A 27,962-nucleotide genomic window follows, 5' to 3' on the forward strand; every position below is an offset into this window, starting at 1 on the left:
GCCGCCGCCATCTTCCCGCCACGGCTTTCAAACTCAGTCCTCCCAGCCTGCCCCGGAACCATAGAGTTCCGAGTGGCCAGAGTCACCCGGAAACCATCGACTCCCGGGGACAGAGCGGCTCGCCCCAGTGCCTGACTTCCGGCCTCCCACCTCGGGGGCTGGTTAGGAAGAGAGCGCTAGGGTCCCGCCCTGGTAAGTCGAAGGAACTTCGATACGCGTTTGTAAGCAAACGGGCTCAAAACGCCCTTCGTGGTCTGAGTAGAAAAGTTATCCTCACCCGTAAGGGGTAGATGAGGGAAATAGCTCTTAATCTTTTTTATGGGGGGGGGGTTCTTTTTTCAAAAATCATTCCAGACTGTGTGTGCAGAAAAAAACCCCAACCACATTATACCAGGATAACTTCGGATTTCTAGTGCAGCCTAATTTTCCCTTCTCTCTTAAGTGTGTGTGATGATGGTAGGTGGGAACGATTTCTGCCCCCAACTTCTGTTTCAGCTGTGGTGCCTTGGAGAGTTGGGATGGGGGGTATGGGGGGTGTGGAGGGGGAGGTCAGGGGTTGTGGACCCCTCTGGATAGCTGTAAGGAAGGGGGTGTGAAGGTGCCTGAAGGCTCCTCCTGATGGTCTTGTGCCCTGTCTTTTGCCAGAAGCCATTGCCTCATGGGCTTCAATTGCTACCTGGCCTGTTCATTACAGAATTTACTTCACCTTGTGACTGGCCCCTGGTCTGATGAAGAGGTGGAACAGAGGAGGGAAAAGACAATACTCTAGATTTCCACCAGATGGAGACATTACTCCAGGAAAGAAAACACTAGTTGTCTCTTACGTGTTTATTCACCCAACAGCTTCTTCTGTGTACCAGGTACTGGGGCATATGGCAGTGAGGTTGTGTGAAGTAGTTCCTGCTCTGAAAGAGAAAGAGCTTAGAGGAGACAGACACTGAAAAAAATAAATTAATAATTTTAAATTGTAACTATTAGAAAAGTGGTTGATGTAAAGTAAAAAGTTGGGTGGGGTTTTTTTGTTTTGTTTTGTTTTTAGAAATCACCAGACTTACACTCATACCATGTGCCCAGAACTTGTATCCTCCCACAAACAGAATCCTACATTCCTATCCACCAACTTTGCAGAAAGCACTAGAATGTTATTTATGTCTGACTCCAGTTTTGTGCTTTAGGGGAAGAGTCACTGTCATTCTGTTACCACCTTTTCATCTTTCCAGCCTTATCTCACTTAGCCATTTCTTTCCCCTCTGTTCCTATCAGCTCTTCTTGTTTCTTTCCATCTCTTTCAACTCTTGCCCTCTGCCTTTGTCATTTTTCCAGACTTTTTTTTTTCTAAAGCCCTTTTGTCTGTCTGCCTCTATTTCAAAGGGTTTCTGCTTAGGAAGTTTTGTTATTTTGTTGTTGTTCTGTTTTGTTTTGGGAGCTAGTAGTTTGTTTCTTTGTGCTGAGACGTGTTCTACTGTGTAGCCCAGTCTGTCCTCATCTCAAACTCATGATGCTGCCTCCATCTCCCAGTGCTGGGTTACAACCTAGCTAAAATATCAGCATTTTTTTTGTTTGTTTGGTTGGTTTTCTTCAGTGTTGGTGATCATGCCTCATGTGTACTAGACAAGCACTCCGCCACTAAGCAACACTCTCAGACCCTAAGCTATTTTACAGTTTCTCTGTTGTAGCTTAAATATGATTTTTTTAATTTACATGTTAGAAATTTCAAACCTAAGTTCATGGGTGTTGAATGGTATTTAGAGGTATGACCTCTAGGAGCTAATTAGGATTAGAAAAAATCATCAAGAGAGAGCCCTGGGCTTCATCCCCACCATTGTCCCTCCAAAAAAGAGAATGTCCATATGATACAGCAGTTCCACTCCTGGCTATGTACTTAAAAGAATTGTAAGCAAGATCTCAGAGATACTTATACATTGATGCTCATAACAGACAAAAAAGCAACCCTTGCATTCACCAATGGATGAAGGGATGGAAAAGAGAACATTTCTGATGCTGGCAACAGCATGGATGAACCTTGAGGACATCATGCTAAGTAAAATCAATCAGGAAAGAACAAATACTGCACAATTCTTTTCATAGCCTACTTACAGAAATAGCCCAGATTCTATACAATGAATGAATGGATCAAGAAAATGTGATTTTATATATATGTGTACATATATGTGCGTATATATACATATATAACAGAATTTTATATTAGGAAGAATAATATATGCGATATATACTATATATTTATATCCTATATTATATAATATATGTTATATCAGGAAGAAGAATATATCATTTGTAGGGAAATGGATGGATCTGAAAAAATTATATGGAGTGAAGTAAACCAGGCTTAAAAAGACAAAAGGGCACCTAAAATATAAACATTTGTAAATGCACACAGAACCATACACACATATATATACATATATACACTTATATATGTGCGTGTTGTGTGTGAATATACATATGACTAAATTACGGTATATGCAGGAGTGAGACTGGTGTAATCCCTTTGAACAATTAACACACTGTTTAACAAAATGAATATCAAGAGGTTGAAGCATGTCTTGAGGGAGGAGGGGGAAAGGAGTGATGGTAAACAAATGGAAAAAGAATGGTCTGTGGTGGATGAATACAGTCAGGGTATACAATATGCATATGTGAAAATGGAAGTGGGAAATGGGGTGGGGGAGGGGAATGATGGAATTAGTGACTGATCAAGATGCATTGTACACGTGAATACACATAGTCATTGAAAGCTCTTTGTACAAGTATTTCAAGATAAAAAACCAATGAAAACAATAAAGGCATGCAGCACCACACCAGCCTTCTTTTTATTTTTTTAAACACAAAGTTATCCATATCTACAGCAATATGATGTCTGATGCTATCCCAGCATGCTGTTTTGCTCATCTTATTATCTGCTATAGAAGTTGATAGAGTACCATGTATTTTGTGGTGAGTGACCCGATAGTTACTGAAAGAGATGACAAGTCCTTCCTAGGAAGACTTAGGAAATTTGAAAGACTATGTAATATACTTTAAAACAAACAAACAAACATCTGTTTATCACTACACCTCACAATGATCATGGCTAAGAATTTTTCAGAAAAACCTCAAAAGAATTGTAACAGAGGGGCTGGGTATATGGCCTAGTGGCAAGAGTGCTTGCCTTGTATACATGAGGCCCTGGGTTCAATTCCCCTAGCACCACATATACAGAAAACGGCCAGAAGTGGCGCTGTGGCTCAAGTGGCAGAGTGCTAGCCTTGAGCCAAAAGAAGCCAGGGACAGTGCTCAGGCCCTGAGTCCAAGCCCCAGGACTGGCCAAAAAAAGAAAAGATAAACTCTAGGCAACAGTAGTCTAAAGAATAAAAGGTTAGGGAGCAAAAGCCCAAATAAAATTTTAAAAAAAAAGAATTGTAACAGAAGTATTAGCTGCCAGAGGAACATACCAAGAACTGAATAAACAGAAGGAAGCTAAGGACAGTCATCTGTGTGGTGAACATTGAAGATCTGTGCCAGTTAACTGATGTTGGTTAATACATCTCAGTAATTTAAAATAAAAAGCATCTGCCATTCTTGAATCAGCCAGCCAGCTGGATGATTTGGGCCTTGGTCAGGTTCTCCTGCATGTCTGAAGGTTGGCTGGCTGGTGAACTTGTTTAAAATAGCTTCACCTGTGGGATGTGAGCTCTTCTCTATATGCAACAGCTGGATTGGGTTTGTTGAGAGAGAACAGGAGCTTGCAGGGCCTCTGGAGGCTGGCACCCAGCACTTCTGCTGTCATTCTGTCTGGCTCAAGAAGGTGTGACTGGACATGAAAGTAGGACAAAGAGAAAGGAAAGACAGAAAAAGCAGGTCTCATAGTGATGATCTACAAAACAACCCCACAAGGTAAAGCAATTGTGGGGTGTTTTTTTTTTCATTTTATAAATGTAAAAATGAGTCTCTATGAACAGTCATTTATATATTCCCAAACATCTAATAAATCAAAATATGAGTTCTCTAAGATTATAGCAGCCTAGATGGTCGAATAGCTGGGGTATGGGGTATGTTCTATTTCTGAACTCAAATGTATATTCTCTTCCCTTTCACCATCTTTCACAATGAAATCCTACTGAAATATAATATATCTTTATGTATTAATGTGACAACACATTGCAGGAGGTTTAACTAATAAATCACTTTCAAATCCTCCGAAGAGAGACTGAGTTTGAAAAATACTTTTGGAAGTACTAGAGTTTGAACTGTAAAATAATCTTAAAGGGGTATGGAGGCATAGGCTCGGGAATGAAGCCCTGTCCTCCATCACTAGAGCAAAGGGAAAGAAAAGAAAAGAAGAAGAGGGAGAAGCAGGTAAGAAAGGGGGGTGGGTGGAGTCTGGCTAAAGCCCAGCCCAAGTTACTGAGACTTTATCTTAAAAAGCAACCTAGGCTAGGCACCGCGGCTTACTCCCGTATTTCCAGCTATTCTCCAGAGACAGGTAACTTGAGGCCAGCCAGAGCAGAGCAAAGAGTTAGCAAGATCTCATCTCAACAAACGAGTTTGTGGCACAGCCCCATCTGTGTGGGAGGAATGTATGGGAGGCTTTGGATCCCAGAGTATCCTAGACAGAATGTGTGTAGACAGAATCTGAAAAAAAAAAAAAAAAAAAAAGCAAAAGAGTAGGAGCATGCAGAGGAAAAGGAGCAGCAATCGTGGTCCTAGTAGAGCACATGCTGCGTATGCACAAAGCTTAGTTCAAACCTCAGAGCACCCAGAAAAGCAAGTCAGCTCATACATGAGAACCAGCAGTCATAGGTCAGAGAGAGACACACGGGTGTAAGATCAAAATGTTTTCAAATTTAAAAAGAGAACTTCTCCAGAGATGTTGATTAGAATTCCATCCAATCAAATCGTTTTCTAATCTTTAGTCATTTGTTTCAAGAATAAAATGTTTTTCTTTATGCTAAAAGATCATTTTTGCTCACTACCCCTGTTCTGGAGATTAGTTCATACATGTTGTACTCATGTATTTAGATGTATTCTTAAATATTTACTGGTGTTGGGTTATTGTGCATTTGATCTTTCAGAATGCAATTCATTGTTGTGCCAGTCCTAAGGACTGAACTCAGGACTGGGTGCTATCCCTGAGCTTTTCTTTTCTTTCTTTCTCTTGTTTTTGTTTTTCTGTTTTTTGCCAGTCCTGGGGCTTGGACGCAGGGCCTGAGCACTGTCCTTGGCTTCTTTTTGCTCAAGGCTAGCACTCTGCCACTTGAGCCACAGCGCCACTTCTGGTCTTTTCTATATATGTGGTGCTGAGGAATCGAACCCAGGGCAAGCAGTGTGTACAAGGCAAGCAGTCTTGCCACTAGGCCATATTCCTAGCCCTTTTCTTTCTTAAGGCTACCATTCTATCACTTGAGCCACAGCTCCACTTCAGGCTTCTTAGTGGGTAATTGGAGATCAGGGTCTCATAGATTTCCTTCGAAGCACAGTCCTCAGATCTTAGCCTTCTAAGTAGTTAGGATTACAGACCTGAACCACTGGTGCCCAACAACAAATAATCTTACATTTTTCCAGTGTATTGAACTGGATTTCTTTGTGATTTGTTTTTATTTTGAGACAGGGTATTGCTTTATAGCCTGGCTAGTCTGAAACTTGAAGTCCTACAGAGTCAGGTTCCCATGTGCTGGGATCGTAGGCATAAATACCATCCTACACATGAGCTTGGTGGGGGGGGTTGTTTGTTTTTTCCAGAGCTGAGGACCAAACTTGGGCCTTGCACTTGCCAGGCAAGCACTCTGCCACTGAGCTAAATCCCCAGCCCCACATGAGCTGTTTTATATAACATTTTCAGCATATTTTAAAAGATGAACCCTACTTATCTCTGTAAATTAGAACACCTGTGACTCTCTGCTGTTCTGCTGTTTTTCAATTACATTTCCTAGGTATCCCCAACAAATGGATAATGCTGTGTAGTTGCTACAATACAGGCCAACTTTTGCCATCTATATACATGAATGGAAATGCTTTCAATGTTTTTTCATTATTTGTTCTTTGGATGCAGAATTCATTTTTAGTTAAGAAATTGCCTTCTATTCATAACTTGTTCAAGTTTCCATCAGAAATAAGTTGAATTTCTAAATAACCTGTCTCATTTATAGGAAAGTTCCCGGTATATTCATCTTGTACTGTAATGTAGCTACTTCTTTGAGTCTTATAATCTGGAGTAGATTTCTTCCTCCAGCAATGTTATTCATGATCTTTGCCCTCCAAAGTGATGATATATTCAATTTTGATTTTTTTAACCTTACCTTTAAAACTCTTCATTAGTTTGGGGGGAATAAAAAAATCTCTAGAAATCGTGGATTTAATAGCAAGTATATTCTGAAACAAGTATATCCACTTGTCCGATTCAACTATTAAGACTATGTATAGTGTGCCCAATTCTAGACTGTGTGTTGCTCTTTTGTAGATTCTGGTAGCTCTGGAGACACAAGCACACTAAAGCCTCTCTCTACCGATTCCAGCCACACACTTTGATGAAAAAGTTTCTACTTCTAACAGTTCTATCTCAGAATATGTCCCTCTCTTTTTGAATAAAAGAATTTCTAAAGACAGCATTTTATTATAGAGAGATTTGAAATAGAAAGAAAAACAAGTCACTCTTTTCAAAAAGCATGTTATTTTTCTTAATAAACTGCTTTACTGTCACTGAAAGAAAACAGAAACAATAACAATGAAATTGATCACCCAGTCTTATCAAGTATGTTTTTCATTTAGCATGTTTCTAAAGTTCAGGTGATGTAAAATCTATTGGTAATTTGTTCCTTTTCACTGTGGAGTGGCATTTGATTCTGTGGCTAGACCACATTGTGTGTCCCCTTTGCACAGCAAGGACCTGTGCATTGTCATCTCCTTTGGCTTCTGAATATCCCTGCTATGAATAGTGTGTACATATCTTTTCATGGATACATGCTCTCATTTCTTTTGGGGAAATTCCAAAGGGTAGAACTGCTGAGTCATGTGTCAAGTGTATACCAAAGTTTTGAAAAATACTGTCAAATTCTTCCCCAAGTGGCTATATACCATTTGCATTACCACCAACAATATGGCCATTAATATTTTTGATGAAATGTTTATTCTGTTTTTGCATTATTTTTAACTGAAATGTTTGTCTTTTTACTTTTGAACTTTAAGAGTTTGTTAGCTAGTTCAGAGGCAACTTCTTTAGTGGCATATGCCATTTGCCTTTTCCTTTCAGGATATCCTTTAACACATTCTACAGAGTCAGTCTGCTAGGGATGGATTCTTTCAGCTTTGTATGTATGAAAGCATCTTTGTTTTGCTTTGTTTTTGAAACGTATTTGGGCCAAGTGTAAGATTCTAAATTGACATTTGTCGCATTAATTTCTGAGGCATATTTATTTATTTTTTTGTTTTTTGTTTTGTTTTGTATCTTTGCCAGTCCTGGGGCTTGAACTCAGGGCCTGAGCACTGTCCCTGGCTTCTTTTTGCTCAAGGCTAGCACTCTACCTCTTGAGCCACAGCGCCACTTTTGACTTTTTCTATATTTGTGGTGCTGAGGAATTGAACCCCGGGCTTCAAGTACACGAGGCAAGTACTCTACCACTAGGTCATATTCCCAGCCTCTGAGGCATATTTCTAGCAATACTTCTGAGAGTACTGCAGCCACCCTGCAGGACTAAGTTCTGGTGGGCAGTAATGTTAAACAGAACGAGATTGGCTATCTCCTCCTCATGCTTGCCTTCCCAGTCTCACATGTACTTCCCAAATAAAGAGCTTTGACTTGCATCTCTCTCTCAGGTCTACTTCAGAGAGAATCTAAACTAAGACGATGACCCTTGGTATAGGTAGTTCTAAAACATTTTTATTTAAAAAATAAAATTGTCTTTTTCTCTAAACACTTCTTTTTTTATATTCATAGCCAGGTACCAGTGGCTCACACCTATAATTCTAGATACTCAGGAGACGAAGATCTGAGAATCACAGAATCACAGTTACAAGTTAGCCGCAAGAAGAAAAATCTGTGAGACTCTAATCTCCAATTAGTGAGCAAAAAAACTAGAACTCAGGGCCTGGCCTTGAGTGAAATAGCCACACAAGATCACAAGGCTCTGAGTTCAAGCCCCAGTACACACACACACACACACACACACACACACATCTTCCTTGTGTTTTTTTATAAATGCTTTCCATCATTTAGTGAATTTCTTCCACTTACCTTATTTATTTTGATATTTAGAGTAGTGTTTTTACATATGCTATGGCTATCCAGTGTGTCAGTAGGGGATTTTTGCTTCCTCTTTTCAGCTCTAGAGTTCCTGTTTTTGTTGCTGTTTGAAATAGTCAGAGATCTGTATCCTCAAACACTCCTCCTAGCCAAACCTTCCCTTTCTCTTGTCTATGTTTTGTGTTCAACAATCCCTTCTAGTTTCCTGGTACTGCTTTTGTTCCCTAGTGTAGCTCCCTAGCTTTGGTTTCTTAGTTTCATGGGATCCTTGTGTGTCTAGATGTCCCAAGAATACAAATACAGAGTCTTAGGCCTATCTAGTTTCTGTACACACATTCACATATTCCAAAGTGTTGCTAGTTTCATGTATCTCTCAGAATGGTCTGCTGAACTTCCCATTGTGATCTGTGGTATTTGTGGGTTCTCCAACCCTTTATAATCCCTGAGGGCATGCCACTATTCCTCATCTTTGCACAGATGAGTGAGTGAGAAGTCACAACCAACCAACAGCTTCAAAATCCATTTAAAAAAGACAAAGAAGAGGAATTCTTGAAATAATCTTGTTTTCACACCAAGATACAAACATAAAAACTTAGGTGTAAGATTATTATTACAGACTTATTTAAAGGGATGATATTTAAAATGAACACAGATACAAGCTAAAAATTATTCAAAATTATCCAGAAAGCCAAGAACACACACGAGATCTATCGTTTCCTTCCTTTTATCATACCTGACTTTTTTGTCTAGTTAATTTGCTTTTATATTCTACTTAAGTATAGATTAAAATTAGAGCTTAGAGATTTTATCATATTTTAGTACATAAGTAAATTATATTGTGTATGTGTAATATTGAATTTAACATACTAATTCACTGTAGCAGTTTTATGAGACAAATGTAGTCTAGTCAGATAGTTTATATTTTTCTGTTGACATTAATGCTTGAAATCCAGTGACTACACCCACAAGCCTATCCTATCTCAATCTAGAGGAAATGCTAAATTTTCATCAGAAATACTTTTATAAAAATAATTTGAGGTTTCACCTAGTCGTCATGGTAGTAGGCTAGGTTAAGTCTATAATCCCAGCACTGAGGAGACTGAAGTAAGAGGATCTCAGTGCCAGCCTGGACTATCTAGTGAAAACCTTTTTTTTTTTTTTTAAGTATTTGGGTTTCAAGCCGGGCATCGGTGGCTCACACCTGCAATCCTAGCTACCTAGGAGGCTGAGACCTGATGATCACAGTTTAAAGTCAGTCCAGGCAGGAAATTCTGTAAGACTCTTATCTCCAGTTAGCCACCAAAAAGCCAGAAATGAAACTGTGGCTCAAGTGGTAGAACACTAGCCATTAGCAAAAAAGCTCAGGAACAGCCAGGCCCTGAGTTCAAGCCCCAGGACTGGAACCAAAGATAGATAGATAGACAGACAGATAGACAGATAGACAGACAGATAGATGTAACAGATGTATATACACATATATTTTATATGTATGCATATTTTGGGTTGCATAAAATTTATAGTTGAAAAAGCAGACTCATTTTACTATACTAAAATGTGTTTCCCAATAACTAGACTGAGTATCATTGTTTAATACATAAAGTTATAAATTCAGTACATCAGTGGAACTAACCACATAATTATTTGCTTAATAGTCAAAGGCTCAATAGTGATTTAGAGTAGTGGCTACTGAATTGAGCAGAACAGCTCTAGGGAGCAATTGAGAGGCTGAGTTTCTGACTTGAAAAGTGAAGAAAGGTACAAAGAGTGAAGGGAGGAACCTCATTTATGAGGGTCCATGGTGACTTGGAGTTTCTTCCTAGGTTGTTTTTGTTGGGTGGTGGTGGTAAGAAAAGAAAAAGAGCAGAAAGGATTATCTCAACAGTCCAACCAGTTTTATTGCAGAAGAATTCCTAGAAAGGGCAACCTAGTCTCCTTGAGTCCAGCTGAAGGGGAAATGGTATACCCCTCTTACAACTAGGGTCCTTTTAGATATTGGCAAAAAGTGAACTCAGGCTGGGCCAATGCAGCGGTTGGAGAGCAATGTTATTTTGACTGAGAAGTTCAAAGGGTTCAATAACATCTGTGTCCACCAGGGTGTCAGAAGCAGACGGGCCTTGATCTCGGGCTCTCTTCCAAGACCACTGGGTGTATTTGTTCAGGGGAAGAAGAAGGGAGATGATTCAGTTCTAAGATGTGGCAGTCAGGAGGAAAGGTAAATGCTTTCAGTTTAAGTCATTTTCCATAAGTGGGATTTTTTTTTAGAAACCCAGTGTGAAAAGGGGATGAGAAGAGGGAAGCACCATCCCCTGCCTGAGGTTAGACAAGGCAAACTACTGGGTACCAAAAAAACAGAGCTGTTTTCAGTGTAAGACAAACTGAAAGTGGAGGGACCAGATTCCAGAGTGGACAGACTGAGCCAAAGAAGTCAAAGAAAGGCCAAAGAAGGCCAAAGAAATCCCAGAAAACACAGCCACTCGGAGTCCAGACCTGGAGTCTATATCATCTACATCCAAGCCCATTGGAAGAAAGGCATGGGAAACTCACAGTTATGGGTTTTCTCTTCCTTATTCTCTTCTTTTTCTTTTGGAGAAAACTGAAAATACACTGTCATAAGACAAAAATTTCGCACAACACTCAATAAATGATAAGATAAAAATTTAATGCAGGCAGGACATTTTTACTACAGTTAATAAGCTTGATTGAGTAGAAGTATGTAGATATCTACATCCAACTGGTAGATAATATGCATTCTTTTATACTAGACCTCAGAACCAATTAACAAAATTATGTGAATCAGTTACATGGCAGAAAACCTTTGATCACAAGGAATGAAGGTAGGGAGGAAAGAAAGAAGGAGAGAGAAAGGATCAATCAATTAGGGTTGGGAGTATGAAACAAGTACCTGCCTAGCAAGTGTAAGGCCTTGAGTTCAAACTTTAATTCCACCAAAAAAAAAAAAAATCCTCCCAAACTTAAATTTCCTATAACATATTTTTTTAAATCCTAAGGAATTCAGAAGAAACTTATAGAACTAATTCAGCAAACTTTCAAAATACAAAGATCCATATAAAAATTGTTTTAGAATTTTCATGCACTACTTGATCACTGGACTAAGCTTACCTATATATGAACAATGCACTTGCATGGGAAAACTACAGCGTGAAGGGTGACTGTTAATAACAGTAGAATTTAAAACATTTTTCAGTAAAAATACACTCAAATATATTCAAATCAGAGCTAGCATTGTTGAGCATTTTGTATGTGGTTGACATTACTCACATACTTGAAGTGTATTAATGCAGTTACACATGGTGATACCAAATAATGTTATGCCCCAATTCATAAGTTGGAAACCTGAGGTGGGAAGTGGTTAAGTAGTTTAATCAAAGCCACATACCCAGAAATAGCAAGGTCAGGATTAGTATGTTTTTTTCCTTAGAAGATGGCTGAGTGAGAACTGGCTGTCAATGGCTCATGTCTATAATCCTACCTACTCAAGGGGCTGAGATCTAGAGCTGGTATTTTTAAGCCAGAAAAGTCTGCAAAACTCCATCTCCAAAATAATCAGCAAAAAGCGTAAACTGGAGGCATTGCTCTAGTGGTAGAGCAGTACAGCCAAGTAAGCAAGCTGGGTGAGTATAAAGCCCTGAGTTCAAACTCTAATACCCCAAAAATAAATAAATAAAAATAAATAAAAGATAGTTAAAAGGGCTTATTTGAAGAGGATATCATAAAGAATAGAGGGGGGAAATAAAATTGTGCATTTCCTCTGGTTCTTCAACTAGTGAGCTATGTCATCATGGATGAGCAATTTATCTTATCTGACCCTCTTGTCTCTCCATTTGTAAAGGGGGGGGGGGAGAGTAAATGATGGCCAAGCCTCCTGTCCTCTGTAATTCTCTCCACTTGACTTGCTTTCTGCCATATGCGTGCGTGTGTGTGTGTGTGTGTGTGTGTGTGTGTGTGTGTGTGTGTGTGTGTGTGTACTGGTACTGGGGCTTGACTTGAGGGCCCGGTTGCTGTCCCTTAACTTTTTCACTCAAGGCTGGTTCTCTACCACTTGAACCACAGCTCCACTTCAGGCTTTCTAGTGGTTTATTGTAAATAAGGAACTCAGACTTTCCTGCCTGGGGTGGTTTCAAACTGTGATCCTGAGAACTCAGCCTCCTTATTAGCTAGGAACTGCTGCCTGCTTTCTGTTCAAATGGTGAATGATAAACTCGCCCACCCTGGCCACTCTGAAAAGGCAAGGGCCAGAGGAGGACAGAGGCTGACTTGTCCTCAAAAGAAATAGGAGAAGCAGAAAGAAAACAGCATGTCACTTGCAGAAGTTGCCGCTTCAGCCAATGGCTTAGGTGAGAAGCGGTTATAATTAGAGCTGCAGCCCAGCTAAGTGCTGCTCCCTCCTCTTGGGCGCAGCCGGACCTGAGTGCACACATGGAACTGAGAGGCTGTTCCGGCCTTGACATGATCCTTCTTCAAAGGGATTTTCTCCTTCCTCCAGGGAGACAAAACCCATTGATATAAAACCCTACTTCCCATCCACTTGCCCCTGCTAAATGCCACTCCAGTAGAGACAAGCGTTGATACGTACATAGAGGAGAGAAAAAGTGGTAAGCTGAGCCTGGTCACATTGCCCCTTGTGATAGTGTTTTATTTTTAACTTCAAAACACTTGAACTATTTCTGTTGAAGTTTTCTCCCTTTCCTTGCATTCCCAGCAGCACTCTGTGTACTGCTGCAGCTGATTCGTCCACAGCCACCTTCCTGTAACGGTTTGTTCACCATCAAGGGACAGGAGCAGCTGATGGCGACAGCCGGAGCCAGTAAGGTAAGCTTTTCAAGTAGGAGCCGGTGATGAATGTATGATGGAAGTTGGCTGCACACCACCTTTGTGTCCCGGGGACAGGGGTTGTTCAACAAATTCATTCCATGCAGGGGTCGTGGTGTGCAGGAGGTTAGCAGAAAATGTGTATGAACTCTTGTTTCAAATTTAAATGTTCAGAACACTTGAATCTGTGCTGCTTTCTGGTAGCTTGGATTCTTTCTTCTGTAATCCACCCGAGTACTTAATGTGATGCCTTTAAATCTACCATAGAGATGGGGAATGATGACTGGGGTGCAGAAGGCAGGTGGGGAGGAAATAATTGGAAGATCCAGAACTCAGAATTCAAAAGTCCAAATGCTGCAGTCCTTTGTCCCATCGACATTTTCTGTAATATTTGCAAGTCATTCTTGTGTGACTTCAGTTCTCTCCTCTGTACTGCACCACTGGGTAACGCTACATAACTGTACTGAGCTGCACATGGTATCTAAACTCCTGCAGTTTAAAAACTTCTTTTTCTCCAATAGTATTTCCTAAATGCAGCTCTTTTCTCCTCAGCTCTCTTAAATACAAGCCTTAAAGGTTGGAGAGATGGCTCAAATAGTAGTGTTCCTGCCTAGCAAAATGCATGTATAGAATATAAGTGAAGGTATTTTAGAAGGTAAAAACCTTATACAGGCATCTACATCCAAACCAAACTTGAAAACTTCTACATTCCAGGGAACAAAAATAAACTGAGTAATGATAATTGAGGTATTGAAAGTTATAAAATATAGATTTATACCTTCTAGAACAAGTATATAGTGTTGCATGTGCACACACACACACACACAAAATAAGACTAATGTGGGTAAAGGAACACTGTTTATTTATTTACTTTATCTGGTTCAAAGTTCAGCTAAGGACATGGTGGGAAGTGGACTGTGTAACAAAAAGAACTTCGAAGTGGTCAGGTTAAAACCATCAATGCAAGTAAAAGAAAACCTAAAAGGCCCCACACAGGTGGCTCATGCCTGTAATCCTAGCTACTCAGGAAACCGAGATCTGAGGATTGAGGTTCAAAGACAGCCCAGGCAGGAAAGTCCATAAAACTCTAATCTCCAAAAAATAAAAATAAAAAGTGGAACTATGGCCCAAATGGTAGAGGACCAGCCTTGAGTAAAAAGGGCAGATCCCAGGCCTTGTGTTTAAGCCCTAGGTAGGACACAATAAAGAGAGAGGGAGTTGTGCCCCATGTCCCTACCATGGATTCTTATGATTGTTGGCTAGGCACCATCAAACTCACTACGTGATTGCTAAGATTTATTAAATTTTACTATTGTTTTCATGACAATGTAGCTTCTGAAATATGTGTTGAGGAACCATGCTGTCAAGACTAGGGTATATTGGCCTGAAAATAATCAAGCTGACAGGCTGACCCAAAGCTACCCCTAGATAATCCAGCAGGTTCAGTACATTCTTGGCCAATACTACAGTAATTAAAAAATACTGGCACCAAAATATGAGCACCAGTTATGGGAATTAACTGCTAATTAAGTAAGCAAAAGGTGAAAAGTAGAACAGTATCTAGAGTAGAGGGTGAAAAGTAGATTGAGGAGCTGAATAGATCTGAGGAGAGTTGAATAGATGAGGGGTGGGGGTGAATAGATCTGGGGAGGAGGGGCTGTGTTTGTAGGGCACAGTGGAGTTGCTAATGACCTACAAACACAGTCCGGAAGCCTGAGACTATGTGAGAATTAACCTCAGCCAACTGCTAAAGTCTCAAGAGGCAAAAGGATTATTTTAATGGTTAACTTCTCCCCTAGAATTAAAATATCTCCCTAGCAGGAAACAGGTTTATCTAGTTTAAACTGCCAGTTAATAGCTTAAGCATTAAAGAATATTCTTTGACCTCTAGTGTTCAACCTTGTCACTTTCACTGAAGCTGAAGTTTAGAAATAAATAAGTATTGCAAGGGCCAGCCATGTGATGAAGCAGAATAGCTAGTCCCTGACATCATGTATGGGGTGCTGAGAAAGCCCTTGACCTAAAAATAGCTCCTTGATATCAACCCTATTTACTGGTACTTTACTTTAAAATTATAGTAAAGAATGTTAAAACTACTAGCTGTTAATCCCATTCTCTTTTGCCCAAGTTGGTGATTTAAATACACCTGCTAGATGCATTAACAGGACCTTATTTTGACTAGAGACACATGCCCATCATCTTGTTCCTCCAGGCTCTGTCCTACTTTGTCCTTGGTACCAACTAAGCTGTTGACACACCTTTGTGACCTCATGAGAAGGTTAACTGTGTAGGACAATCTCCTACAGACTCAGTAGCATATCACAATTCAGTAGGAAAGGTGTGATTAGAACCGGGGTCTCTAGGGATACAAGCAAGACACTGTACTTCTCTAAATGTCTTTTGCTACTCTTGTTTCACTGCTTCTAAAATATGAAGAGGTAGCCAGGCACTGGTACAGGCACTCATGCCTGTAATCCTACTTACTTGGGAGGTCAAAGATCTGAGGATAACAGTTTGAAGCCAACTTGAGCAGACAAATCTGAGAGACTCTTATCTCCAGTTAACCAGCAAAAAGGCAGAAGTGGAAGTGTGGCTCAACTAGTCAAGTGCCAGCCTTGAGCAAAACAGACACAAAAGAGCTCAAGACACTTGAGTTCAAGTTCTAGTACAGGCACCAGTATACACACATATACACACATACTCTCACACACACACATGCACACACATATATGATGGATTAGGGCTAGAGGCATGGCTTACATGGGTGAAGTTCCTGCCTAGCAAGCTGAGGTTCTGAGTTTAAAAGCCAGTATCATCCAACAATTTTTGTTTTGTTTTTTGCCAGTCCTGGGGCTTGCACTCAGGGCCTGAGCACTGTCCCTGGCTTTTTGCTCAAGGCTAGCACTCTACCACTTGAGCCACAGTGCCACTTCTGGCTTTTTTCTATATATGTGGTGCTGAGGAATCAAAGCCAGGGCTTCATGTATACAAGGCGAGCACTTTACCACTAGGCCACATTCCCAGCCCTCATCAAAACATTTTTAAGCATTAAAAAAGATTGTCCATATTCCAGCTAAATCTGTTTCACAGCTTGGATGCAGCTACCAGTCAGGGTGCTTATTTCATTGCTGCCCACATGAACCTCTCTCATTCTCTCACCACCCCAAGCAATTTCCACTGGCTGTGTTGTGCTTTTAGCCAATAGCAAGAGACAACAAAATCCTAGTTTCAATGGTGCTTTCTTTTCCTTAATGAGTAGAATAATGGAAGTAAATAGTAACATTTATAAACTTAAGCCTAGGATAGAAATATGCCTTCAAGTGGTCTTTGTGACAAGTAAAAAAGTATCATGTCTTCTACTGATAGTGGGTAAGGACATCTGTGAGAATAAAGTCCTAGGCCTGAACATACTATCTAAATGCCTAAATACTTAAGGAATGTTTTATGTTTGATTAGAGGAGCCCAAGAGGAGGAAGTTAGGGAATTTACATTCTTAAAGATTGAAGCAATAGTTGTTTGAAAATAGGATTTAAAGCCAGGCACTGGCTGAGAATACGGCCTAGTAGTAGAGTGCTTGCCTCGTGTACATGAAGCCCTGGGTTCGATTCCTCAACACCACATATATACAAAAAGCCGGAAGTGGCGGTGTGGCTCAAGTGGTAGAATGCTATCCTTGAGCAAAAAAGAAGCCAGGGACAGTGCTCAGGCCCTGAGTTCAAGCCCCAGGACCAGCAAAAAACAAAACAAGCAACAAAAAGGCCAGGCACTTATGGATCAAGCCTGTAATCCTAGCTCCTCAGGAGGCTGAGATCTGAGGATCATGGTTCAAAGCCAGCCTGGGCAGCTAAGTCCATGACAGTCTTTTTTCTTTTTTCAGATTTGTTTTTTTGCCAGTCCTGGGACTCAGTCCAAGGGACTCAGGGCCTGAGCACTGTTCCCTGCCTTGTTTTTGCTCAAAGCTAGCACTTTACCTCTTTTTTTTTGGGGGGGGGGGGGACCAGTCCTGGGCCTTGGACTCAGGGCCTGAGCACTGTCCCTGGCTTCTTCCCGCTCAAGGCTAGCACTCTGCCACTTGAGCCACAACGCCACTTCTGGCCGTTTTCTGTATATGTGGTGCTGGGGAATCGAACCTAGGGCCTCGTGTATCCGAGGCAGGCACTCTTGCCACTAGGCTATATCCCCAGCCCAGCACTTTACCTCTTGAGCCACAGCACCACTTCTGGCTTTTTCTGTTTATGTGGTGCTGAGGAATCGAACCCAAGGCTTTGTGCATGCTAGGCAAGCACTCTACCACTATGCCACTTTCCCAGCCCTCCATGAGACTTTATCTTCAATTAACCGGAAAACTGGAAGTAGCCACTTAACCACCAGAAAACCAGAAATGGCACTGTGGCTCAACGTGGTAGACTACTACTTGAACAAAAGATGTCAGAGGTCAGGGACAGCACCCAGGCCATGAGTTCAAGTCCTATGACAGACAAAAGAAAATACATTTAAAAATCTAAATATTAAAAACTAATATTACATATTAAACCAATATATATTATGCCAAAGTATTAAGATTATTAATGTATTAAGATTGTTATACATTGGCTTAATACATATTGAGATAAACTAGCTTTGAGGAGGTTAACCTGTCCAAAATCACTTCACCATAGCCAGATGTGACTGTTGAGTAGTTTAAATATGACTAGTGTGATTGAGGAACTGAATTATTCATTTTATATCATATTGATTAAACGTAACTAGCACATATGGCTGACTACCACATGGAACAGAGCAGATCTATAGATTAACAAGTATCACAGTTGATTCTAATGAAAAGTCTCTCAAGCAGGCTAGGTGGGTCATATTCCTTACTGGAATATGCTAGGTAATCAACAGATGTTTTCTGAATAGATGAATGAGAATGGATGACCAGATAAGCAAATGAACAAAAAGTAAACTAGACTACAATTTCCACTTAAGTCTATCTCTCTTGAAGAAAAGAAAATCTGGTGACTGTTCTTGACTAAAGATGCTAAAACAGCCTATATAAGTGCAACAAATTGACCTTGGAAAGCTCTTTGTTCAAATTTGAAAAAGAAAAACAAAGGCTGTGGAAGATATTTTGGGGACAACTGGGAAAATATGAATATAAACACCATGTTGAATGATATTGGAAAATTATTTTTAGTTTTATTGGGTAAGATGTTATTATAATTACATTTTCAAGTGGTTCAGCCAAGAACATGAGGGAGGGAGGGAGAGACAGAGGAAAACAGAAGTGGGGAGAGAGAGTGAGAGAGAAGAAAGAAAGGGAGGAAGAAGGGAAGGAAGGAAGGAAGGAAGGAAGGAAGGAAGGAAGGAAGGAAGGAAGGAAGGAAGGAAGGAAGGAAGGAAGGAAGGAAAGAAGGAAGGGAGGGAGACAGAGAGGGAGGGAGAAAGAGGAGGGAGGGAAGGCAGGAGGGAGGGAGGCAGGAAGAAAGAACAGATGAAGGGATGAACAAATGAAGGAGGAAAGAAAGAAAGGAGAGGGGGTTGAGGGACAAGTAAGTACAAAAAGGAGGATGAAAGAAGACACAACAGGGCTGGGGATATGGCCTAGTGGCAAGGGTGCTCGCCTCCTATACATTAGGTCCTAGGTTCAATTCCCCAGCACCACATATACAGAAAATGGCCAGAAGTGGCGCTGTGGCTCAAGTGGCAGAGTGCTAGCCTTGAGCAAAAAGAAGCCAGGGACAGTGCTAAGGCACAGGACTGGCCAAAAAAAAGAAAGAAAGAAGACACAACAGGCACAAAATAGCAAAATGTGAATGATTTGAATCTAGTAGTCCATTCAGCTGTTCATCCATTTTTCCTAAATATTTAAAATTTTTCCAAAAAAGTAGAAAAAATGACCCATAAGGAATTGGAAAATCCTAAATTAAAATGAAATAAAAGCATAAAATTCTGCGCCTTCCAACTGTGGAGTACTAACCTTCCCATTCCATCCTCATCTGTACTGTGTGGAGATTGTGTTGCAGACTCTCTAGACTGGGCATACCAAAATGGTAACCTACAGCTCCTATCTAGCCTAAACTTGAGGGTTTTTTTCTTTGCTCAAACACTGTATTTTTACAGTTATTTTAAATTAACTTAGTTGACAAATTTAAAATTCTGAGGATTTTTATCTTGATATATTTATTATGTGATAAAACATTTTACACTAGGCTGGGAATGTGGCCTAGTGGTAGAGTGCTTGCCTAGCATACATGAAGCCCTGGGTTCGATTCCTCAGCACCACATATATAGAAAATGGCCAGAAGTGGTGCTGTGGCTCAAGTGGCAGAGTGCTAGCCTTGAGCAAAAAGAAGCCAGGGACAGTGCTCAGGCCCTGAGTTCAAGCCCCAGGACTGTCAAAAAATAGATTTTACACTATGGTGGAATATAAAGTACTTAATTTCTATGATTAAACATGCATATCACTTTCTCTGAGACAACCACTGTTTCCTGTATATTCCTTTATTCTTCACAACAGCACTATGAGGTAGGTACTGTCATAATCCACCTTTACAGAAACAGGGGAAACTGGCCAACAAAAGTGTTAAGTAACTAAATCTCATAAGCACTGGCCTGTAGTAGACCTGAGCTGTGTACTTCTTGACCACAACACTCACAGAAATTTTCATCACCACTTTATCTGTAAAAAGTAACAACAAATAAACAAACATAGGATCTGGCAATGCATTCTCCCATGAGACTGACCAACCAGAGCTCGGCGGCTTGGTTCCCTTGGAGGCCGGGCAGCATCTCTTCCACTTGCCATAATACCCATTACTTAGCCTGATTCTGGAGCCACAGTTTTGACTCGTTCCAGCTACAGCAGACACTAAGGCATGGCACATGCTCATTACATCGTCACAAGCACTGAAGCCCAGTCCCACACCAGTTAGATATTAGACTGAACCTCTCAGCAGATATGAAACCCCAGAAAGAGAGACAATTAGAGGGTAACACAGGCCAGATTTGAGGCAAGCAAATATCAGGGTAATTGTCAATAGACAATGGAGAAAAGTGACAAGAAGCAAAACATATTCCATGGTTGATAGGTAACATGGCCCATCAGAGGGCAGTGTGGGTCAGTGAAAAGAGCGTGACTAGCATGACCTATGTTGGGATCTGGACTCCACCACATAGCAGCCATATGACCCTAGGGAAATTATTCACTTTCTTCAAACTTCTTTTTCTTTTGACTATAAACTGGGGGTGGGGGTGGGCAACACTCCAAAGTGGGGAGAAAAGTTAAATGAGAGAGTATGTGTCATCTCTTTGGCTGTTCATACAAATAACCATACTACTTTTCTTACTAGCTCATATTCATGTTTTCTCCTAGAGTTAAGAAGCAGGAAGGACTTGGGAAGCTATGGTAAGTAACAGGTGCTTGTCGGACTGTCATTAAAAATGTTTCCCAGCACACAAAAATGATCAACATTTGAGGAGATGGAAACACTATTCACCCTGACTTGATTATTACACATTGGAATACTTATATATTGAATAACTATATTGTACCCATACATACATACCAATCTTATGTGCATGAAAAATGTTAAAGATGAAAACAAAATGCCAGCAGTTATCTAAGTGACTAGCCCTCCCTTCACTTAGTGAGTATTGTTGAATACCTACAAACATCCAAGCAACAGAGCAGGTAGTAGGACTCAAATGTGAGAGAAACCATGTTTTCTTCAGTACTTGTCCTCCTGGTATGCCTTCTAGACATAGCTGGTTAAGGAAATGACAGTAAACCCATATTCTGGAATGTTACTCTGCCACTGTGAAGAAAGATTGCAAAGAGTAATTACACTGAAAATCTAATCTCGGGTTGGGAATGTGGCTTGCTTAGCATACATGAGGACCTGGGTTCAATTCCTTAGTACCACATAAAATAATAATTAAACAATTAAATAAGTAAATATACAACCTAAAAATTAAAAAAAATCTAAGCTCATAACAGTAAGTTAAAAAGCAAGATGCAAAATTGTACTCCTAGTGTGAACTATAGTAAAAAAAAAACACATAATATACAAGTCATGAATAATAATTATCAACACTGTAGTCCATTAAGGCCAGCTTTCTACTGTTCTAAATACAAATTTCTATTTACTTTAAAAAGTTGAGAAAATTTTTAAGTAGTGTTGATAGGATTTTTAATTTTTGTTTTTGTTTTTGTTTTTGTTTTGCCAGTCCTGGGGCTTGGACTCGCCTGATTAGTGCCTCTGGCTTCTTTTTGCTCAAAGCTAGCACTCTGCCACTTGAGCCACAGCGCCACTTCTGGCTGTTTTCTGTATATGTGGTACTGAGGAATTGAATCCAGGGTTTCATGTATACAAGACAAGCACTCTTGCCACTAGGCCATATCCCCAGCCCCTGTTGATAGTTTTTATTTGTGGATTGAGGGGCTGTGATAGACTTTTCTTTTGCTTTCTTCTCTCTGATTTCCCTTTATACAAAGTTCCTACAAAAATTATAGAGGGTCTGGAAATGTGGCTTAGTGGTAGAGTGCTTGCCTAGCATGCATGAAGCCCTGGGTTCTATTCCTCAGTACCACATAAACAGAAAAAGCCGGAAGTGGCTCTGTGGCTCAAATGGTAGAGCACTAGCCTTGAGCACAAGAGAGGCTTGAGGACAGTGCCTAGGTCTTGAGTTCAAGCCCCCAGGACCGGCAATAAATAAATACATACATAAATAAGAAAAATTATAGAGACAGGAAATATGTGAATGAAAACACTCACAGACTTGTTGCACTGAGTTTCTCTCCTAGCATTCCTTTGTTTTCTCTTACCCCTGCCCTTGGTGTGTCCAGGGCAGGGCACACAGGCCCCCACCTGGGCAGCACAGGCATTGTGAAGGATGCATCAACCGCCACTGCCATGTTCCTGTGGAGCCCAGCATCTCCTGCCTGGTGATAAATTGCCGCCTGCTCTGTGGTGCTACCTTCCACATGTGCAAAGAGGCAGAGCACGAGCTCCTCTGCCCTTTAGAGCAGGTGCCGTGTCTCAATTCTGAATATGGCTGCCCTCTCTCCATGTCCCGCCACAAGCTGGCCAAGCATCTGCAGATATGCCCTGCTAGTGTGGTCTGCTGCTCCATGGAATGGAACCGCTGGCCAAACATAGATTCTGAAACCATCCTTCATGAGAACATCATGAAAGAAAACCCCAGTGAGGAGTGTTTGGACACAGCACTGGCCCTCCAGGACCAGAATGTTCTCTTCAGATCCTTGAAAATGGTAGAACTTTTCCCAGAAACGAGAGACACCACTGAGGAGGAACCAATGACTGGTGAAGCCAGTTGGGAGGAGATGGGAGGCGCCGTGGGGGGAATGGATGTCAGTTCAGTACCGCATGGCTGTCTGTCAGTAACAAATGGGGAGATGGTGGAGTTAAGTCAGGAAGAACGGGAGATGTTAGCCAAAACCAAAGAAGGAATGGATCTGGTTAAGTTTGGCAAGTGGGAAAATATGTTCAGCAAAGAGCACGCCGCTTCTGCTTTAACAGGCTCAGCGGGGATGTGTGAGACCAAGAGTCGGCATGGAGCAGGGAAAGACCAGTGTTCTGGTGGTGATGACCCCACTGACACAAATGTTGCTACAAGTGGGACAGCACCACAGGAAGACCAGAGGCAGAAGGAATTTGCCGCGGCCATGGAAATGACAGGGCTTGCCCCCTGGCAGGATGGTGTTCTGGAAAGACTGAAAACAGCTGTAGACCCAAAAGACTATAACATGTACCTAGTGCACAATGGCCGGATGCTCATTCACTTCGGGCAGATGCCTGCTTGTACCCCTAAGGAAAGAGACTTTGTTTATGGCAACCTTGAGGCTCAGGAAGTGAAGACCGTTTACACCTTCAAAGTGCCTGTGAGCTACTGTGGAAAGCGAGCCCGCCTCGGAGATGCCATGTTGAGATGTAGGCCAAGTGAACACAAGGCTGTGGATACTTCAGATTTAGGGGTCACTGTGGAGGACCTGCCAAAATCAGATCTCATCAAGACTACCCTCCAGTGTGCTTTGGAAAGAGAACTCAAAGGCCACATCATTTCTGAGTCCAGGAGCATTGATGGGTTGTTCATGGATTTTGCCACCCAGACATACAACTTTGAACCAGAACAGTTTTCCTCGGGGACAGTGCTGGCTGACCTCCTAAACACTGGCAACCCTGGGGGACTCCACGTTGAGCTCCACAGTGAGTGTGTGACCAGGAGACACAACAAGAGTAGCTCTGCCTTTACGTTTACCTGCAATAAGTTCTTCCGGAGGGATGAATTTCCCCTGCACTTCAAGAACGTCCATACAGACATTCAGTCATGTCTCAATGGCTGGTTCCAGCATCGATGCCCCCTAGCCTACTTAGGGTGTACATTTGTTCAAAACCATTTCCGTCCTCCAGGGCAAAAGGCAAAAGTGATCTACAGTCAGGAGCTCAAGACCTTTGCCATCAAGCCAGAGGTTGCCCCTGAGCTAAATGAGGGAAAGAATAACCATCTCTTGGGTGGAAGAAAAAGCCAGAATTGTTTAACAAGCCTGCCCCTGGAGGTTTTGCAATACATCGCTGGGTTCTTGGACAGCATCAGCCTGTCTCAGCTCTCCCAGGTGTCTGTGCTGATGAAGAATATCTGTGCCACTCTGTTACAAGAGAGAGGGATGGTCCTTTTACAATGGAAGAAGAAGAGGTATTCCCATGGAGGCACTTCCTGGAAAGTCCACAGGCAGGCAAGTACACAGTCCTTCATTTATTCATCAAATATTTGCTGGGAGATTTCTATATGCCAAACACTGTGCTAGGTCCTGGGACAGTTGAGGGTAACAAGACTGGTTCCAGAAGATTGATCTAGTGAGAGAGATGGCTCTATACATCCATATACAGCAGTATAGATGACTGTGTCCATTTATCAGTGTCCTGAATGTCTTCCACTTGCTCACATGCTCTATTCTCCATCTTCTCTACTCTGGTCTGTGCAGATTGCCTCAACTAGCTTTTTTGCTTTTTTAGCTTTTTTTCCACTGAGGCTAATCCAATGAGGGGTGTCTCAGCAGGAGCTAGGAGGAGGAGGAATGGGACTGAAGGATATATTCTTCTGGCATCTTTCCTGAATGCTTCCTTCCCTTCATGACACCCTTAACATGGTTATGTCCCTCCATAACTGAATGTGTATTATATACTATTAATACATCCTGTAGCATTTTTGCACCCTGTCCTTGTACATACTTGTAAAGCATTCATTTAAAAAATTATTTTCAATTTTCTGATTTGACTATCCCATTTGGACTCTGTATTGGTGATACATAGGCCAGAAAATTTTTCTCAGTCTCATGTCAACACATTTTGAATGTCTGTACCAGTTACCCCTGGTTCTACCAGTTACCCCTGATTCAAATGCTTATTTTTTTTTTTTTTGTCCAGTCCTAGGCCGTGAACTCAGGGCCTGAGCACTGTCCCTGGCTTCTTTTTGCTCAAGGCTAGCACTCTGCCACTTGAGCCACAGGGCCACTTCTGGCCATTTTCTGTATATGTGGTGCTGAGGAATCGAACCCAGGGCCTCAGGTATACGAGGCAAGCACTCTTGCCACTAGGCCATATTCCCAGCCCTCAAATGCTTATTTACTTTAAAAATCAAAGAATCCTTTCAGTAAAATCTTGTTCCTTTTTCTCACTTGGTTCATGTTGGCATAACTGCATTATAACTTCTACAAGTGATATTTCTAATTTATCATGATCAAGGTGCATGCAACAACATCCTTTCTCATAGGAAATATGGTGGCAGTATGAGCTGTGAATGTATAGTGCCTATCTAAGTTGATAATCTCAGTGTCAAGTTTCTTCCTAAAATATGTGTGTTTGCAAACTGGTTTTTTGCATGTCTTATTGATCATAACTTTTATATCTTCCATTATTTATTTTGTAAGAATTATTATTTTCAGGATTATTATAAAATCCAGTCCTGTATCCATGTTGCCAAGCACTGGTTGCCAAGCAACCTCATGCTTGGTATAAACACTGATGAAACCAAGATACAGCTTTCAGAAGTATTGTCTGAAACTTCCATGTGTTTTCCTGTATATAGGATGCAAATAATTTCATTTATATACAATTCTCCATTTGTTTGGTTCACATTTGTCCCCCATTCAATGATTTCTTTCTTTTTTTTTTTTTTTTTTTTTTTGCCAGTCCTGGGCCTTGGACTCAGGGCCTGAGCACTGTCCCTGGCTTCTTCCCGCTCAAGGCTAGCACTCTGCCACTTGAGCCACAGCGCCGCTTCTGGCCGTTTTCTGTATACGTGGTGCTGGGGAATCGAACCTAGGGCCTCGTGTATCCGAGGCAGGCACTCTTGCCGCTAGGCTATATCCCCAGCCCCCCATTCAATGATTTCTGACCACTGTTGGATATCATATTAAACTAATTTACTTGCAAAAAGTAGTAAGGATAGTGTAGTTGGGACAAAAGAATATTCATATTAAATTGATGTAAGATAAAAAAGAGAGAGAGAGAAAGTATTCCAAGATTCCAGGAAACACTTATTTCTATGCAATAACAAGACAAAGAAAAGACAGAGGGTAAAGCTGTCATGTTGAAAGGGAATCAGTATGCCCATCCTCATAATCAGATTTTAAAACTAGTGACTTTTACTACATCCTAGGTGAAAAGACCAAAGATTATTTTACTGAGTGCCAGACTCATAACCCTCCTGAGAGATCCTGTTCTACTGAGACCTTAATTAGGGTACTTTTAATTAATTAGGGTACTTTTAATTTCAAGCAATAGAAAACCAACCTAAAATGGCATAAACAAGAAAGACAATTTATTAGCCTCCAAAACTAAAAAGTCCAAAGGCAATGGCTTTAAGTAAGCTTGATCTAGCAGCTCAAAAATGCCTCAGATAATCTTTTTTTTCCCTTCCTATTTCTTATTCTTCAGTATTGGCTATAGTCTAAGGCAGTTTCTTCGTTGGTCTTCTAGTGGCTGACGGCAGCTGCTAGTACTATAGCTTCCCAATTCATGTTCAGAATGAGAAAAAGAAATTGCTTTTCTGTATTTTAAACATAAGTTCTGGAGTAGAGGCCCAATGGAACAAATATGGTTTTGATTTATTTAAGCTGTGTGTCTACCCTAGAACACTGTTATTAGGAGGAGGACATAATATGGGGGACATGTCAGTAAACTGACTGTTGTCAATCTTTCCCCACAACTGTAAGGCTTCCTGGGAAGATTGTTAACTGGGAGGGAAAACTGGGTTTGGGATTCCGGGAAAGGAATTTAAAAAAATGTCTGTAGCAGCCACTGAATACTTTGAAGCTAACCAAGGAAAGAATGGAGTCATTTCCTTATACTGTTGAAATCCAGGCTGCCTGGGGGAACTGCCCTGCTGTTTACTTTCTTTTTTTTTTTTTTCCCAACAGATCTGGCAGTTCAGCAGCCTTTTCTCCAAAATCAGGAGCTGGGAGTTCAATGAAGTTACCTCCATGTCTGAACACCTGAAGGCCTGTCCTTTCAACATCATAGAGCACAAGACTGACCCAGTCCGTTTGACCAGCATGTGTCAGCCCCAAGAGCAGACACGGGAGAGCTTAGTGTCCACCTTTAGGGCCAGACCACGAGGAAGACACACCTAAAGATCCACAGGTCACCACTCCGGAATTTCTTCTTGGAGTTACTGAAAGTAGGACAGTGTGATTTGAGAGCACCTCTTTCAATCGCAGATCTGCTTCTCTAGTGTATTGAAATATGCAGTGTCCTTCAAACCTAGAAGGCCTTAGATGAACCTTAGGCCTAGATGGACTAGGCCTAAGAGTTTCCTAAGCTATGCCTTATAGTGTGATATGACAGATGGCTTCCCTTCCTTTCCCTTCCTTCTCTTCCTCGTCATTCCTCTCTTCTCCTTACCTTCTCATCTCTATCCTTCCTTCTCCACTCCCCCCCCCCCCTTTTTAATACATCGGTCTAAGGAGAAAATAAGTAACTTGAGGCCATTTGAAAAATGAACCCACGTTCTCAGTAGATGAGAGAGAGAAACTAAATTCTATTACCAGTATAGGACTGTGATTCCCTTATAGGGCTTTTTCATTGATAGAGTATTTTCAAATTGATGAGGCAAGCAATACAGAGACAGGATTAGTAAGAGTTAATTCTCCAGGCACTCTGGGTGGAGATTACCTACCTTAAGGGTTCTGGAATTGGATCTCTCTTGAAAGTCATGTCCAGAACTTCTTTCACTCTATTTCCTATAAGTCCATGTGGCCACGGCTTAGGCCCAATGCAGCTCCCTGGCTGCGCATGCCAGCCATTCAGGAAGGCGATGCTGAGTCATACACAGGGCTTGCTGTGTACAATCTTGACAACAGAAAAAGGAAAGTCTTGAGAAATGAAAGAGAATCCAAAGGAGACACTATGTTCATGTAGAAAATCAGGACAAAGACCACAGAAGTACTTTGATCATCCTGATAATGCACAGGCTAGCTCCAGGAGACACATATTTGGCGAAATGTAAGCCCACTACAATTCTTGTGGCACCAGTTACCATTAAATATCACTTGGTGACTCTATGAGGGGTCCCGGAGAGGAGGACATGTAGACATAATGGTTCCCTGAAATTGTTCCTACCAACTGCTGGTCATGCCTGTCAAAAATGGTAACTGTTTGGGCAACAAACTGAGCATTTAGGACAGACAAAAAATTTTAAAAATCCACAATAGAAACTGGCATGCTCTAAAACAAGATTTCTCAACTATGGAATTGTTCATATTTTGAACTGGATATTTCTTTGTTCTATTGGACTGTCTTACATAAGACAGGTTATTTAGCAGCATCCTTGGCCTCTGTTCATGAAATGCCAGAAATACACCAACAGTGAACAACCAAGAATGATACTGGGGCTA

The 27,962-nt window shown here is 41.2% G+C and overlaps 1 protein-coding gene across 8 annotated transcripts; it reads left to right on the forward strand.

The window, feature by feature from the left end:
• Nucleotides 1-105: 105 nt before the first annotated feature.
• Fbxo40 (F-box protein 40) lies at nt 106-27,956 on the forward strand. Of its 8 annotated transcripts, none has more exons than XM_048346734.1 (5): nt 106-192; nt 12,957-13,066; nt 20,421-20,453; nt 21,894-23,801; nt 26,487-27,956. In XM_048346734.1, exons 3-5 carry the CDS (start codon nt 20,451-20,453, stop codon nt 26,697-26,699), a joined length of 2,124 nt encoding a protein of 707 aa, XP_048202691.1. In that variant the 5' UTR covers nt 106-192; nt 12,957-13,066; nt 20,421-20,450; the 3' UTR covers nt 26,700-27,956. The 8 variants fall into 8 exon arrangements, with proteins under 8 accessions (XP_048202691.1, XP_048202693.1, XP_048202686.1 ...); XM_048346736.1 differs by having other exon boundaries at nt 136-192; nt 12,960-13,066; XM_048346729.1 differs by lacking the exon at nt 106-192 and adding an exon at nt 12,435-12,849 and having other exon boundaries at nt 12,931-13,066.
• The last annotated feature ends 6 nt before the right edge of the window (nt 27,957-27,962 follow it).

The sequence above is a fragment of the Perognathus longimembris genome, chromosome 5, assembly GCF_023159225.1.
Source record: "Perognathus longimembris pacificus isolate PPM17 chromosome 5, ASM2315922v1, whole genome shotgun sequence".
NCBI lineage: Eukaryota > Metazoa > Chordata > Mammalia > Rodentia > Heteromyidae > Perognathus > Perognathus longimembris.